Source organism: Geotrypetes seraphini, chromosome 9 (assembly GCF_902459505.1).
Source record: "Geotrypetes seraphini chromosome 9, aGeoSer1.1, whole genome shotgun sequence".
NCBI lineage: Eukaryota > Metazoa > Chordata > Amphibia > Gymnophiona > Dermophiidae > Geotrypetes > Geotrypetes seraphini.
The window spans coordinates 269,690-283,433 of record NC_047092.1 but is presented as its reverse complement, the minus strand read 5'-3'; the positions used below and the strand labels follow the sequence as shown (position 1 = coordinate 283,433).

General features: G+C 43.5%; 1 protein-coding gene across 4 annotated transcripts in view; it reads right to left on the bottom strand.

Annotated features, from left to right (window-relative positions):
- Window positions 1-13,287, bottom strand: part of CD36 (CD36 molecule) — a 131,201-nt gene extending 117,914 nt beyond the window's left edge. For 3 of the 4 annotated variants that reach the window (XM_033958735.1, XM_033958737.1, XM_033958738.1), the window contains exon 1: window positions 5,022-5,764. In XM_033958735.1, coding sequence (XP_033814626.1) covers window positions 5,022-5,141 — 120 coding nt within the window. In that variant the 5' untranslated portion in view covers window positions 5,142-5,764. Of the gene's footprint in view, window positions 1-5,021; window positions 5,765-13,124 lie in introns of those variants that run through there. The other variant, XM_033958736.1, reaches the window with a different exon arrangement.
- Between the last annotated feature and the right edge of the window lie 457 nt (window positions 13,288-13,744).

The window sequence follows — 13,744 nt, the reverse complement described above, 5'->3', positions numbered from 1 at the left end:
TGGCCACCGTCAGAACAGGCTACTGGGCTTGATGGACCATTGGTCTTACCCAGTAAGGCTATTCTTGTGTTCTTATGATATGGAGGCAGTTTCAAAAGAGTAGGGTTTTAGCATGGATTTGAACACCACATGAGAGGGGGCCTGATCACTGAGTTAGGCAGAATGTTCCAGGCTTTAGGGACAGAGTTGGGAGTTAAGAGTTGGCAGTAGAAGGGAAGGGCATCGACAAGAGAGACTCCTCTGATTAAAGGAGCTTCCAAGGTGGAGTATAGGGAGACACAGGGGAGGAGAGATACTGAGGAGCTGCAGAATGAATACACTTGTAGGTCAGTAAAAGGAGTTTGAACTTTGCCAAGACAGACATGGAGCCAGTGAAACAATTTGAGGAGAGAGGTAATGAGAACTCTGGGAGATAAGTGGGTATTTGCTGAACAGTGATTTGGGCACATGTTGGCATATACTTATGTGACTGTGTTTGTAATATGAATGCAAACATTGGTGCCTAGTCTATAGAACTTCACCGAAAATGGGAGAAAACCTTCAGGACACTATTCAGTTGCGAGATAAATTATCAAACTGAATTAAAGAATTAAATTAATGAACAGATTCCAAGCCCAAGGAAAGAAAAGAAAATCTAAATTAGAATGAATAAAGGAGATGATGAAAGAGTTCTACTTGTCCACTAAAAGCTTATATTAAGGACTCTGTGCTGCATTTTAACAAAAATATTTGAAAAGAGGTAAGGATGCAATGAACAGTCCTTTTTAAAATTCAGATCATTGCTGAAGACATATTTTATTCAGTTAGCCTTTAAACCTGAGGAAAGGGGTATGTCCAGAAATGATGGGATTGTCCTGGGTTGCAAGGAGTGATCAGCTGTAATTGATTTGAGTGAGTGCCTGACTTTTGGTTGGATGCTATATTATCTTATTCTATGCCGGCATTCTTTTCTTTCTTCTTTTTTAAAATGATTTTTTAACTACTATCAAACAAGGATGCTGAACCGGGAAAAGGCGGTAGAGGGCTTGAGACCGAGTGTACATTTTTTGAAAAAAACAAACCCATAGACACAATGCAGGGGCCCAGGGAACTAATGAAGCTAAAGAGCGGGAAAAGGAGGAAACAGCCGGAGCCAGAGGGACATCCAGAAATGGGGATGCAGGTAGAGGATGAGATAGGTACACCGCAGGAGGGGGATGAGGACGAAACAGACACACCACAGGAGGAGAATGAACGGAATGAGGCTCGGGGACTGGCAGCCCATGAAGGGGTCCGGCAGGAGCACCAAACCATGAGGGAAACCAACAGAGAAGGTTAACAGCCGGGACTTAATTTGCCTATACACAAATGCTAGGAGCCTAAGAACCAAAATGGGAGAGCTAGAATTTATAGCCAGTAAGGAGAACCTAGACATAATTGGAGTCACAGAAAAATGGTGGTCCAAAGACAACAAATGGGATGTGGTCCTACCAGGGTACAAACTCTTTAGGAGGGACAGGACACACAAGAAGGGTGGAGGAATAGCGCTATATATAAAGGACCATCCCTTCAACCAGGATGGAAACAACAGTAAGGGCGGACTGCTTGGAATCACTATGGGTTAAGCTGACAAGAGGAAATGGAGCAGACATAAAATTGGGACTGTACTATCACCTACCAGGACAACCAGAAGCAAACTGAAGTCAAGGAGGTAGAGTGAGGCTCCTTGTGATGAATGGTGCACCAAGCAGAAAATCTAATCCATTTCTGGTTGTAACATTGCCTAGTGGTAGACTTCCTAGAAGCTTCTAGAATGTCCTTTACAGACTGAGAAAACTGTAATTATGTTGAGAGGTACTAAGCTATCAGGTGTAGAGACTGTGGGTTGGGATGAAGCAGAGATCCCTGACTCTGTGTAAGCAGATACGGAAAAATTGGTAGAAGTAGTGGTTTCCTGATGCTGAGTTGAAGTAGAAGGGAGAAACACGGTTGTCTGGGCCACCGAGGAGCTATCAGAATCATGGTTGCAAGTTCTTGTTTTAGTTTGACAAGTGTCTTGAGAATGAGAGGAAATGGAGGAAATGCATACAGAAACTGATTCGTCCATTCCAGCAGAAAAGCATCTGCCTTGAGGCGGTGAGGAGAATAAATCCTGGAGCAGAACTGAGGCAGTTTGTTGTTGTGGGGAGACACAAAGAGATCTATCTGCGTAGTCCCCCACTGAGAAAAAAATGTGATGAAGAGGCAAGGAATTGAGTGACCATTCATGAGGCTGCAGAAGACGACTCAATTTGTCCACCAGACAGTTTTTCTTGCCTTGAGTGTAGACAGCTTTCAGAAAGGTGTTGTGATGGATTGCCCAGTTCCATACCTTTTGAGCTTCCTGATAAAGAGGGAGAGATTCGGTACCTCCCTGCTTGTTGACGTAGTACATGGCGACTTGATTGTCTGCCCGAAAGAGGACTACATGATGTGGAGAAGATGCTGAAAAGTTTTGAGAGCATTGAAGATCACTCTGAGTTCCAACAGATTGATGTGGCACTGACGATCTGTGTTGGACCAATGGCCTTCAGTCAGAATGGCCTTCGGTCAGAATCCAATGTGATGTTCAGATCCTTACTCATTTGGCAGAAAAACTTGGAAAAGGATTACTGATCTGAAGAAGGACATCCTCGAGGAGAAGGTGACCTCGAGGCTCCTCTCATAGCAGAGAATGAAGGTGAAGCTTCTCTGGAGTACTGATACCTGAAATCTGAATCCATAGGTAAAGATTATTCAATGAGAGAGTGGATAGAATACCTCACATTAGAAGAACTCGATTGGTAAGAGTGGTAAGGCTCTGCAGGAGGTCGTCTCAACTAAGGAATTGAAGGCCTCAAAGAGTCTTTATGCCTGGATAATTGAGACTGGCCTCGAGAAGACGACTGGAATCTCGATGGGTACCTCGACAGGTAATGAGGAGAACTGTGCCTCGAATCCCGGTCCTGTGATTGAGTCATATCCAGCTTGGAAGATAAATGTCGAGGAGTCCTTGCCCTATGCCTCGAAAAGGGCAATGCCTTATATGAGGAAGGAGGGCTGGAAGTCAGAGATTGACGTCGAGACACCAGAAAGGACTCAGCTCCTTTTGTCGAGGTATCTCGAGGCACTCTTAAGGATTCAGCTCCTTGTATAGAGTGTGTAGACTCCGGTCGAGACACTCGCAAGGACTCGACTCCTTGCATAGAGTTTGTAGATTTGGTTCGAGGCACTCTTAAGGACTCGACTCCTTGTATATAGTGACTAGGTTGAGTTCGAGGCACTTCCAAGGACTCAACTCCTTGTGATTCTGTTGAGTGCTCAGGCTGAACTGCAGGAAGCAGAGTCAAGGCAGGAGTGAATTTGGCCAGCATATTACCAAACTCCTGGATCATATTCTGCAAACCTGGCACCGAGACCAGTGAATCTGGCATCTTTGGTGTGGCTATAGTCTCCGAGGAAGATGAGGAAGAATGACGCCTCGATTTGGAGACATGCCTCTTGGGCAGCTTCAGGACTACCGATTTTAAGGGTGGCATGTCTGGAAGAGGTTGCTTAGCTACCTTTCCTGAGGGAGACAGTGAGGATAGCGGCTCCTCAGGAGAAGACTTAGCAGATTTGCCCAAGGATGAGGACTTCCCAAACAAGGAAGGTTTGATTAAGGTTGAAGTCGAGATAGAAGGCAGGAACCCCGTAGAAGACTTGACCGGATTTGAGGTCGAGGTTGGTGTTGAGGTAAGGATCTTAGGCAAAGGTCTATCCATATCGCCAAATATCTTCTCAACCTGAACTTGATGACGTTTAATGGCTCGAGGTTGAAGGGTAGCGCAGCGGGCACACGACTCCGGACAATGGTCAGGTCCTAAACACTGAACATACCACTTATGTGGGTCAGTGAGGGATATCACGCACTGGCAGCAGCTACACTTCTTAAAGCCTGTGACCGGCTTGGAAATAGACTGGAAAATAGCCGCAGCAAAATCGAAGCCCATAGGCTGAGGCCACGGAATAGGCCTCGCTGTGACACGAAGAAAAAGAAATGAAACTGAAGAAAAATTATTAATTTTTTTAAGAAATGAAAACATGCAAAAAACAGCAATCCTGTAGAAAAAAAAAAAATACACGAGCCACGGTGAGAGAAGGCACAAAGTAGAACTGAGTCTAGTGCAGAGCGTCGAATAGAGAATTTCTCGGCTCCGCAGAAAACTGAGAACTAAGGAGACGCTAAGGAGACGTGCGCCCTACGTCGGGCGGGAAGGCACTCATGTACTTTCTAAAAGTTCTACAAGCAAGTCTGCTTGTGAAGCTGTCCTCATCCGGGCTCCGTGGATGAAGTCACCCACAAGTGAGAATATGCTGCCTGCTTGTCCTGGGATAAACTAAAAGTACTAATATATACAAACATAACCCTAAGATGCAAGATTCTGCATGCAGTACAACCCCCAGAGAAATAGAAACAAATGCATTTCTTCCTGAACAGTGCAAAATACAAACAGCAGATATAAATTCTCAAAATTGACACAATTCAATCACTAAATTTAAAATAAAATCATTCCCTCTTCCTCTATGCTGTGCCTTAAATTCTGGCCGTTTTATGCCGCCCCAGTGTCATCTTCTGGGCTGGCTCCCTCTTCCTCACTGCCACGGGCAGCGGCTCCTCACGCGTCCCATGCCTCATCCGGAAACCACTTTGTGACATCAGAGAGAAAGTTTCCGATTCAGGAACAGGACGCGTGTAGGAGCCGCTGCCCACGGCAGTGAGGAAGAGAGGGAGCCAGCCCGAAGATAAGGCTGTATCGATCGCACCGCGGACTGGCGGTTGAAGAACACCGATTTAGAGAGTTAAGTTGCTGAGTACTATCTGCATAAGGTTTGAAAATATACAGATAAAGTTGTTTTGAATATTGGGTCTACTACTTGTCTTGGATAAACTATATGTTATACTGAGATAAAATGTAAAGGTTGAATAAAATACTTCTCAGAAGGTCAGATTAATTCATGGGTTTCTAGCAACACAATCATACCTTTTTGATCTCGTTCTCGATGATAATATTTCCAACAGGTATCAGTACACCACCAAGAATGGCCAGCAGTACACCAACAACAGCTCCAGCGATTAAGCCACTTTGTGTTGTACAGCCCATCTTCTCTTAAGGAGCAGATTTACAGTTTGTGGACTCTGATTCCAGCTCTGGTCTTTCTTATAAAGGCACATTCTGCTCTGGATAATTTAGCACAGATAATTGTCAGGCATCAGCGATCAAAGTGCACAACAGAATAAAGTACAGTAAATAGTAGATAAAACAGAAGCATGCATCTTACTGGACCACATGCCAAGAGTTGTGCCAACAGCTTTCTAGCAAAAAATGTGAAAGTACTCAAATGCCGAGCCATTCTTCAGAGGTGGGGTGCTCACTGAAGGATCTGCCTCACAATAACCAGTCCCAGAATTTATGAAAAGGCAGCAGTGAACATGCAGAACTTGAGCTCTTTTATTAATACTCGGGGACCAAGGGTCAGTTTAGCAGGCAATGGAAAAGCTGTTGGTACTCAATACCCCCAAGTAACCCCTGAAAAAAAGTCCTGGATTAAATGCAATACACCAGGGGTGCCCAAAAGGTCAATCGTGATCAACCAGTAGATCGCAAAGGCAATGTGAGTTAATCATGGAGCCCATCCCGGGCTCTGTGATAGACTCGTGTTGCCTTTGCATTCTGTTCTCCCTTCTTTCTCAACACCAGACCAGGTGCGTACAAACGCCAGACCCACAGCCTTCCCCCCCCCCCTGAGAAGAAGTTCTGGCCCAGCCAATCACTGCCTGGCTGGCCCAGAACGTCCTCTCCGAAGTGGGAAACTACAGGCCGGTAAGCCTCACTTCAGTTGTTGGAAAAATAATGGAAGTGTTGCTGAAAGAAAGGATAGTGAATTTCCTAGAATCTAATGGGTTACAGGATCCGAGGCAACATGGCTTTACTAAAGGTAAATCTTGTTAAATGAGCCTGATTGAATTTTTTGATTGGGTGACCAGAGAGCTGGATCAAGGACATATGCTAGACATAATTTACTTAAATTTCAGCAAAGCCTTTGACACGATTCCTCATAGGAGGCTCTTGAACAAACTTGAAGGGCTGAAGTTAGGAACCAAAGTGGAGAACTGTAATTAATGGAAGTCACTCAGAGGAAGGAAAGGTGAGTAGTGGAGTCCCTCAGGGTTCGGTACTAGGGCCAATCCTGTTCAATATGTTTGTGAGTGACATTGCTTAAGGGTTAGAAGGTTTGCCTTTTTGCGGATGATACCAAGATTTGTAACAGAATAGACACTGAGGAGGGAGTGGAAAACATGAAAAAGGATCTACAAAAGTTAGAGGAATGGTCTAATATCTGGCAACTAAAATTCAAAGCAAAGAAATGCAGAGTAATGCATTTGGGGATTAATAATCGGAAGGAGCCTGATTGCACGGATGGAGAGAGGGATCTTGGAGTGATAGTGTCTGAAGATCTAAGGGCGAAAAGACAGTGCGACAAGGCGGTGGCTGCTGCCAGAAGGATGCTGGGCTGTATAAAGAGAGGCATAACCAGTAGAAGAATGAAGGTGTTGATGCCCCTGTACAGGTCATTGGTGAGACCCCACTTGGAGTATTGTGTTCAGTTTTGAAGACCATATCTGGTGAAGGACACAAAAAAGCTTGAAGCGGTCCAGAGGAGAGCGACGAAAATGATAGGAGATTTGCGCCAAAAAACGTATGAGGAGAGTCTGGAAGCCCTGAATATGTATACCTTAAAGGGAAGGAAGGACAGGGGAGATATGATTCAGAAGTTCAAATACTTGAAAGGTATTAACGTAGAACAAAATATTTTCCAGAGAAAGGAAAATGGTAAAACCAGAGGACATAATTTGAGTTGAGGGGTGGTAGACTCAAGAGCAATGTAAGGAAATTCTTCTTTATGGAGAGGGTGGTGGATGCCTGGAATGTGCTCCCGAGAGAAGTGGTGGAGATGAAAACGGTGACTGAGTTAAAAAAAGCATGAATGAACACTGAGAATCTAGAATCAGAAAATAATAGTAAATATTGAAGAACTAAGGCCAGTACTGCGCAGATTTGCATGGTCTGTGTCTGTATATGGCCGTTTGATGGAGGATGGGCTGGGAAGGGCTTCAATAGCTGGGAGGATGTAGATGGACTGGAGTGAGCTTTAACGGAGACTTCAGTAGTTGGAACCTAAGAACAGTACCGGGCAGAGCTTTGGATTCTTGCACAGAAATAGATAAGAAGAAGAAATACCCCAACAAATTTTTAGATTGAATCAGGTTGGGCATACTGGATGGACCATTTGGGTCTTTATCTGCTGTCATCTACTATGTTACTATGTCAGAATTGACGTTGGGGCAAAGGTTTGTGGACCTATCACTTGTACGCACCTGGCTTGGCGTCAGAGAAGCAGGGAGAAATCGGCGGTGGTGGCTTTGGGGGGAAGGGCAGGGAGAGAGAAAGACAGACAGAAAGAAAGGGGGGCAGGAAGAGAGAAAGACAGAAAGAAAGGGGGGCAGGGAGAGAAAGAAAGAAAGATAGGGGGCAGGGAGAGAGAGAAAGAAGGAAAGGGGAGGGGGCAGGGAGAGAGGAAGAAAAAGTTGGACTCATGGAGGGACAGAGAGAGATTGGGGAATGGAAAGAGGTCTGAAGGAGAGACAGAAAGAAAGAAAGGCGGAAAGAAAGAAATATTGGCTTTACAGTCAGAAGAAATCACCAGACAGCAAAGGTGGGAAAAATGATTTTAATTTAAATTTAGTGATCAAAATGTTTGCTCAAATTTATATCTGCTGTCTATATTTTGCACTATGGCCCCCTTTTCCTAAACCGTGATAGTGGTTTTTAGCGCAGGGAGCCTATGAGCGTCAGGAGCAACGCGGGGCATTTAGCGCAGCTCCCTGTGCTAAAAACTGCTATCACAGTTTAATAAAAGGGGAGGAGGTATATTTGTCTACAAAATCCTGAGCGGTGTAGAAAGGATACAAGTGGATTGATTTTTCACTGCATCAAGATTTACAAAGACTAGTGGACCTTCGACGTTACAGAGTAATACTTTTAAAACCAATAGGAGGAAATATTTTTTCACTCAGAGAACAGTTAAGCTCTGGAACGTGTTGCCAGAGGATGTGATCAGAGCTGTTAATGTAGCTAGTTTTAAAAGATTTGGACAATTTCCTAGAGGAAAAGACCATATTCTGCTGTTGAGACAGATATGGGAAAAGCCATTGCTTGCCCTGGATCAGTAGCATGGAATACTGGTACTATTTGGGTTTTTGCCAGGTACCTGTGACTTGGATTGGCCTCCATGAAGATGGGATACTGGGACAGGTGGACCATTGGTCTGACCCAGTAATCAATTCTTATGTTCTCATGTTTACGCTGTGCCAAAGAATAGCCACAGCATCTTATAAATAGCAAAACTTTCTCTTGCTCCCATTGATCCAAGAGAATTAAACTAATCTGATTCTATATATGTTTAGATTTAATACATTATGTAACCATATCATGAATGCTTCCATTAAAAGGACACAGACACTCTCCACTCTATGCTCAATTTCTCTCTTCTTTTATGCTTTCATTCTTCATGTGTAAACATACCAATATATTGTCAGACTTCCCTAGACCAGTGTTTCTCAACTCGATCCTGGAATACCCTTTACAGGATATCTACAATAAATATGTATGAAAGAAATTTGCATATAATGGAAGCAGTGTATGCAAATCAAGTTTATGCCTATTCATTATGGAATTCTGAAAACCTGACTCCAGTCCTGAGTTGAGAAACACTGCCCTAGAGGCCTAGACCACCCTAAGTAAATATGAAAATTTATGGACTAAACTTGTTCCTTTTCTCTCTTTATTTGCTTTCCCCAGACCAACTCTACCTGGTCTGAGTAAACAACTTGAATTATGAAAAATAGCAAATAGTTCTCCTTTTTCCAGTACTGCCTAATAATACCTGTTCAAATTGCACTCCTTCCCAACCCCCATTTTTTTCTGTTCCATTGGTAAGATGCTGCCATGGAAGAGGACAATATTTTATTTAGTCCCAAACCCCACCCCCCTTAATATAACCTTTCACTCTCTGTTTTTCATATACATAAATGTTACCTAAGTATATGTCATTCTTATGATTCCATCAATGCCCATGTAAGATGGTCTAACCATCATTATCAAACGGGACTGCAGAAGATAAATGTAAATAGGGATATTGGAGTGGTGGATCCCAATTGATTTTCAGAGGATTGTGTTCATGAGGAGCTAACTAAATAAGAACATAAGAATTGCCGCTGCTGGGTCAGACCAGTGGTCCATCGTGCCCAGTAATCCGCTCACGTGGTGGCCCTTAGGTCAGAGACCAGTGCCCTGAGACTAGCCTTACCTGCGTACGTTCTAGTTCAGCAGGAACTTGTCTAACTTTGTCTTGAATCCCTGGAGCGTGTTTTCCCCTATAACAGCCTCCTGGAAGAGTGTTCCAGTTTTCCACTACTCTCTGGGTGAAGAAGAACTTCCTTATGTTTGTACGGAATCTATCCCCTTTTAACTTTAGAGAATGCTCTCTCGTTCTCTCAACCTTGGAGAGGGTGAACAACCTGTCTTTATCTACTAAGTCTATTCCCTTCATTATCTTGAATGTTTCGATCATGTCCCCTCTCAATCTCCTCTTTTCAAGGGAGAAGAGGCCCAGTTTCTCTAATCTCTCACTGTACGGCAACTCCTCCAGCCCCTTAACCATTTTAGTCACTCTTCTCTGGATCCTTTTGAGTAGTACTGGGTCCTTCTTCATGTACGGTGACCAGTGCTGGACACAGTATTCCAGGTGCAGGTGTACCATGGCCCGGTACAGCGGCATGATAACCTTCTCCGATCTATTCGTGATCCCCTTCTTAATCATTCCCAGCATTCTGTTCGCCCTTTTCGCCGCCGCCGATGGTACCGGATGGTGTACATCCAATGGTGCTGAATGGAATTTAGGGAAGTTCTGGTGGCTCCGGAGACTGATCTTTTCAATGCTTTTCTAGAGTCGGGAGTAGTACTGGAGAACTGGAAAAGGGGGATGTGGACCCTCTATACAAAAGTGGAAGTAAGGAAATAGTAGGGAATTACAGGTCTTGTAAGTCTGACTTCTGTAGTATGAAAATTAATGGAAACGCTTTTAAAATAGAGAATGGTAAAGTTTTTTGAATCCGGTAGATTACAGGACTAGAAGCAACATGGATTCACAATAGGTAGCCAAACAAGAAATTTGACCCTGATTCCTCCACAAAAAAGCAACCAAACCAAAAAACTTGCAGAGTTGATGTCCAAGATGGAGGCTTTATTAAAACAAGTAAATAATCCACATAAAAATGTCTAGGGCCTGAACCACTGGAAACAAATGGACCCAACACGGTCAGTGTTTCGACACTGTTGTCTTCTTCAGGGGTCCTATGGATGCGAATATATGTGATAAACAAATATGGATTCATGTATGTGCTATGTAGAAATAAAATAAAATAAGATCCAAATGACAGACATAGTGTTGAAAAATATAGGAACGAATCAATTAATAGGTGACTGGTGCCATCATGTATGGATACACAAAAAGAGACTGGTGATCTCTATAGGGAAATGGTGTTGGTGAGAGCATAATGTGCACCTAGTGAGCAGTGCAAACGATGAAAATATCAAAGTGAAAGGAGAAATGTGATCCAAAACTCATATGTGTAATGCCAACCTTGAGACAAAACAACAATTGTGCATAACCCTGATTGTCAATGTGATGGGAATAGAACTTGCTATTAGGATGTGAGCATAAATACAAATAAAAAATAGCATGAGATCGGGGGATACATATCCTGAAGGTCCACATAGAAACATGATAGCAGATAAAGGACCAAATGGCCCATCTAGTCTGCCCCTCCACAGTAACCATTATCTCTTTCTCTCTCTGAGAGATCCCACGTGCCTATGCCAGGCCCTTTTGAATTCCGACACAGTCTTTGTCTCCACCATCTCTTCCGGGAGACTGTTCCTTACATCTACTACCCTTTCTGTAAAAAAATATTTCCTTAGATTACTCCGGGGCCTATGCACCTCTTAACTTCATCCTATGCAGAGTTTCCTTTCAAATTAAAGAGAATCAACTCATGCGTATTTACATTACGTAGGTATTTAAACATCTCTAGCATTTCTCCCCTCTCCCGCCTTTCCTCCAAAGTATACAGATTGAGATCTTTAAGTCTGTCCCCATACGCCTTATGATGACGATCATATACCATTTTAGTAGCCTTCCTCTGGACCGACTTCATCCTTTTTATATCTTTTTGAAGGTGCGGCCTCCAGAATTGTAAATGAGGTCTCACCAATGTCTTATACAGGAGCATCAATACCTCCTTTTTCCTACTAACCATACCTCTCCCTATGCAACCTAGCATCCTTCTAGCTTTCACCGTCACCTTTTCAACCTGTCTGGCTACCTTAAGATCATCACATACAATCACACCCAAGTCCTCCTCTTCACCCACCCCCTAAACTGTACCGTTTCCTCTAGTTTTTGCAGCCCAATTGCATGACCTTGCATTTGTTAGCATTAAATTTTAGCTGCTAAATTTCAGACCATTCTTCAAGCTTCGCCAGGTCTTTCTTCATGTTATTCACACCATCCAGCGTGTCTACTCTATTGCAGATTTTTGTATCATCCACAAAGAGGCAAATCTTACCCGACAACCCTTCAGCAATATCATTTATAAAAATGTTAAAAAGAACAGGCCCAAGAACAGAACCTTGAGGCACACCACTGGTAACATCCCTTTCCTCAGAGCGATCTCCATTGATCACTACCCTACTAAAATAGTCAGTGATCTTCATCATAAGGTGTATGGGGACAGACTTATAGATCTCAATATGTATAACTTTGGATGAAAGACGAGAGAGGGGAAATATGATAGAAACGTTTAAATACCTATGTGGCATAAATGTGCATGAGTTGAGTCACTTTAATTTGAAAGGAAGGTACAGAATGAGGGCATAGGATGAAGTTAAGAGATGATAGGCTCAGGAGTAATCTAAGAAAATACTTTTTTATAGAAAGGGTGGTAGATGCATGGAATAGTCTCCCAGTAAAGGTAGTGCAAAAATTGTGAATTCTAAAAAGCATGGGATAGGTATGTGGGATCTCTTAGGGAGAGGAGGAGATAATGGATACTGTATAAGACTCTGGTGAGATCTCATTTAGAATATTGTGTACAATTCTGGAGGCTGCACCGTCAAAAAGATATAAAAAGGATGGAGTCAGTCCAGAGGAAGGCTACTAAAATGGTATGTGGTTGTCATCATAAGGTGTATGGGAACGGATTTAAAGATCTCAATCTGTATACTTTGGTGCAAAGGTGGAGAGGAGAGATATGATAGAGACGTTTAAATACCTAGGTAATGTAAATGCACATGAGTCGAGTCTCTTTCATTTGAAAGGAAACTCTGCAATGAGAGGGCATAGGATGAAGTTAAGAGGTGATAGGCTCCAGAGTAATCTGAGGAAATACTTTTTTATGGAAAAGGTGGTAGATGCGTGGAACAGTCTCCTGGAAGAGGTGGTGGAAACGGAGACTGTGTCTGAATTCAAGATGGACTGGGATAGGCACATGGGATCTCTGAGAGAGACAAAGAGATAATGGTTACTGTGGATGGGCAGACTAGATGGGCCATTTGGCCTTTATCTGCCGTCATGTTTCTATGTGGATGGGCAGACTGGATGAGCCATTTGGCCTTTATTTGCCATCGTGTTTCTATGTTTCTTTCTGTTTTGCATAAGCAAGAATTTCTGGCATGCTCAGAGGAAAAAGAAGCAGTGGGGAGCAATACCACTGTAGAAATTTGGCTGGTAGGGCCCCACAGGCAAATGAACCAGTATAGCATCAGCAAAGGATGGGGGGGGGGGAGAGAGAGGAATACATTGCACCCCCCCCCCCAGTCCACCCGTGCCCCCTCCTTTAAATTGCAAGGCTGGCTATGCTAATGATACAAAATGCTGGACTCTCCGGGTTTCCCAGATCTGATAAGAGAATACTGTTAATTCTATTGCTTGTTCGGTACATGTGAGTATGTGGCCCACTTTACCTTTCTGTTCCTGGTAGATTCACTGTTCAAGTAGTTGACAATTTACAAATGCCAAGTGGTGCTGCCATCTAGTGATCGCTTCTAGAATGATATATTAAAAATACAGGTGTGTGGAAATAAGGTTTAACAAGCAAGCTGTAGATGATCTACCCAAAATTCAACTTCTGGCCAGTTAAATAGCACTTAGCCAGCTAAACACTAATATTTAGCTGAATTTTAGCACTTAGTGGCTAGCCCAGGTACCAACTATGTCACACAATGTAGCTGAATTTTAGCACTTAGTGGCTAGCCCAGGTACCAATTATGTCACACAATGTAATCCTGATATTAAGAGCATGGGAGGCAGCCCAGCTACCTCCCAATCAGCGACATTCACAGATATTCAATGCCAGGGACGTATCTGGCCACTGGCATGTCAGGCTTGGACCAGGTTTGCCAGCACATGGTTGGGTTTTAGTGCTGGAGTAGGCCTTTCTGGAACAGGAGTACATGAGTAACGCTGTTGATTGTTTGCTTGAGTGTGCGGGGAGAAAACCACAAGAGGCAGCGGAGGTTTGTTTGGCCAGCTGTGCGGGAGAAACGGCTGCAGCGGCTCTTTTGGCACTGGAGAGGGCGCCTCC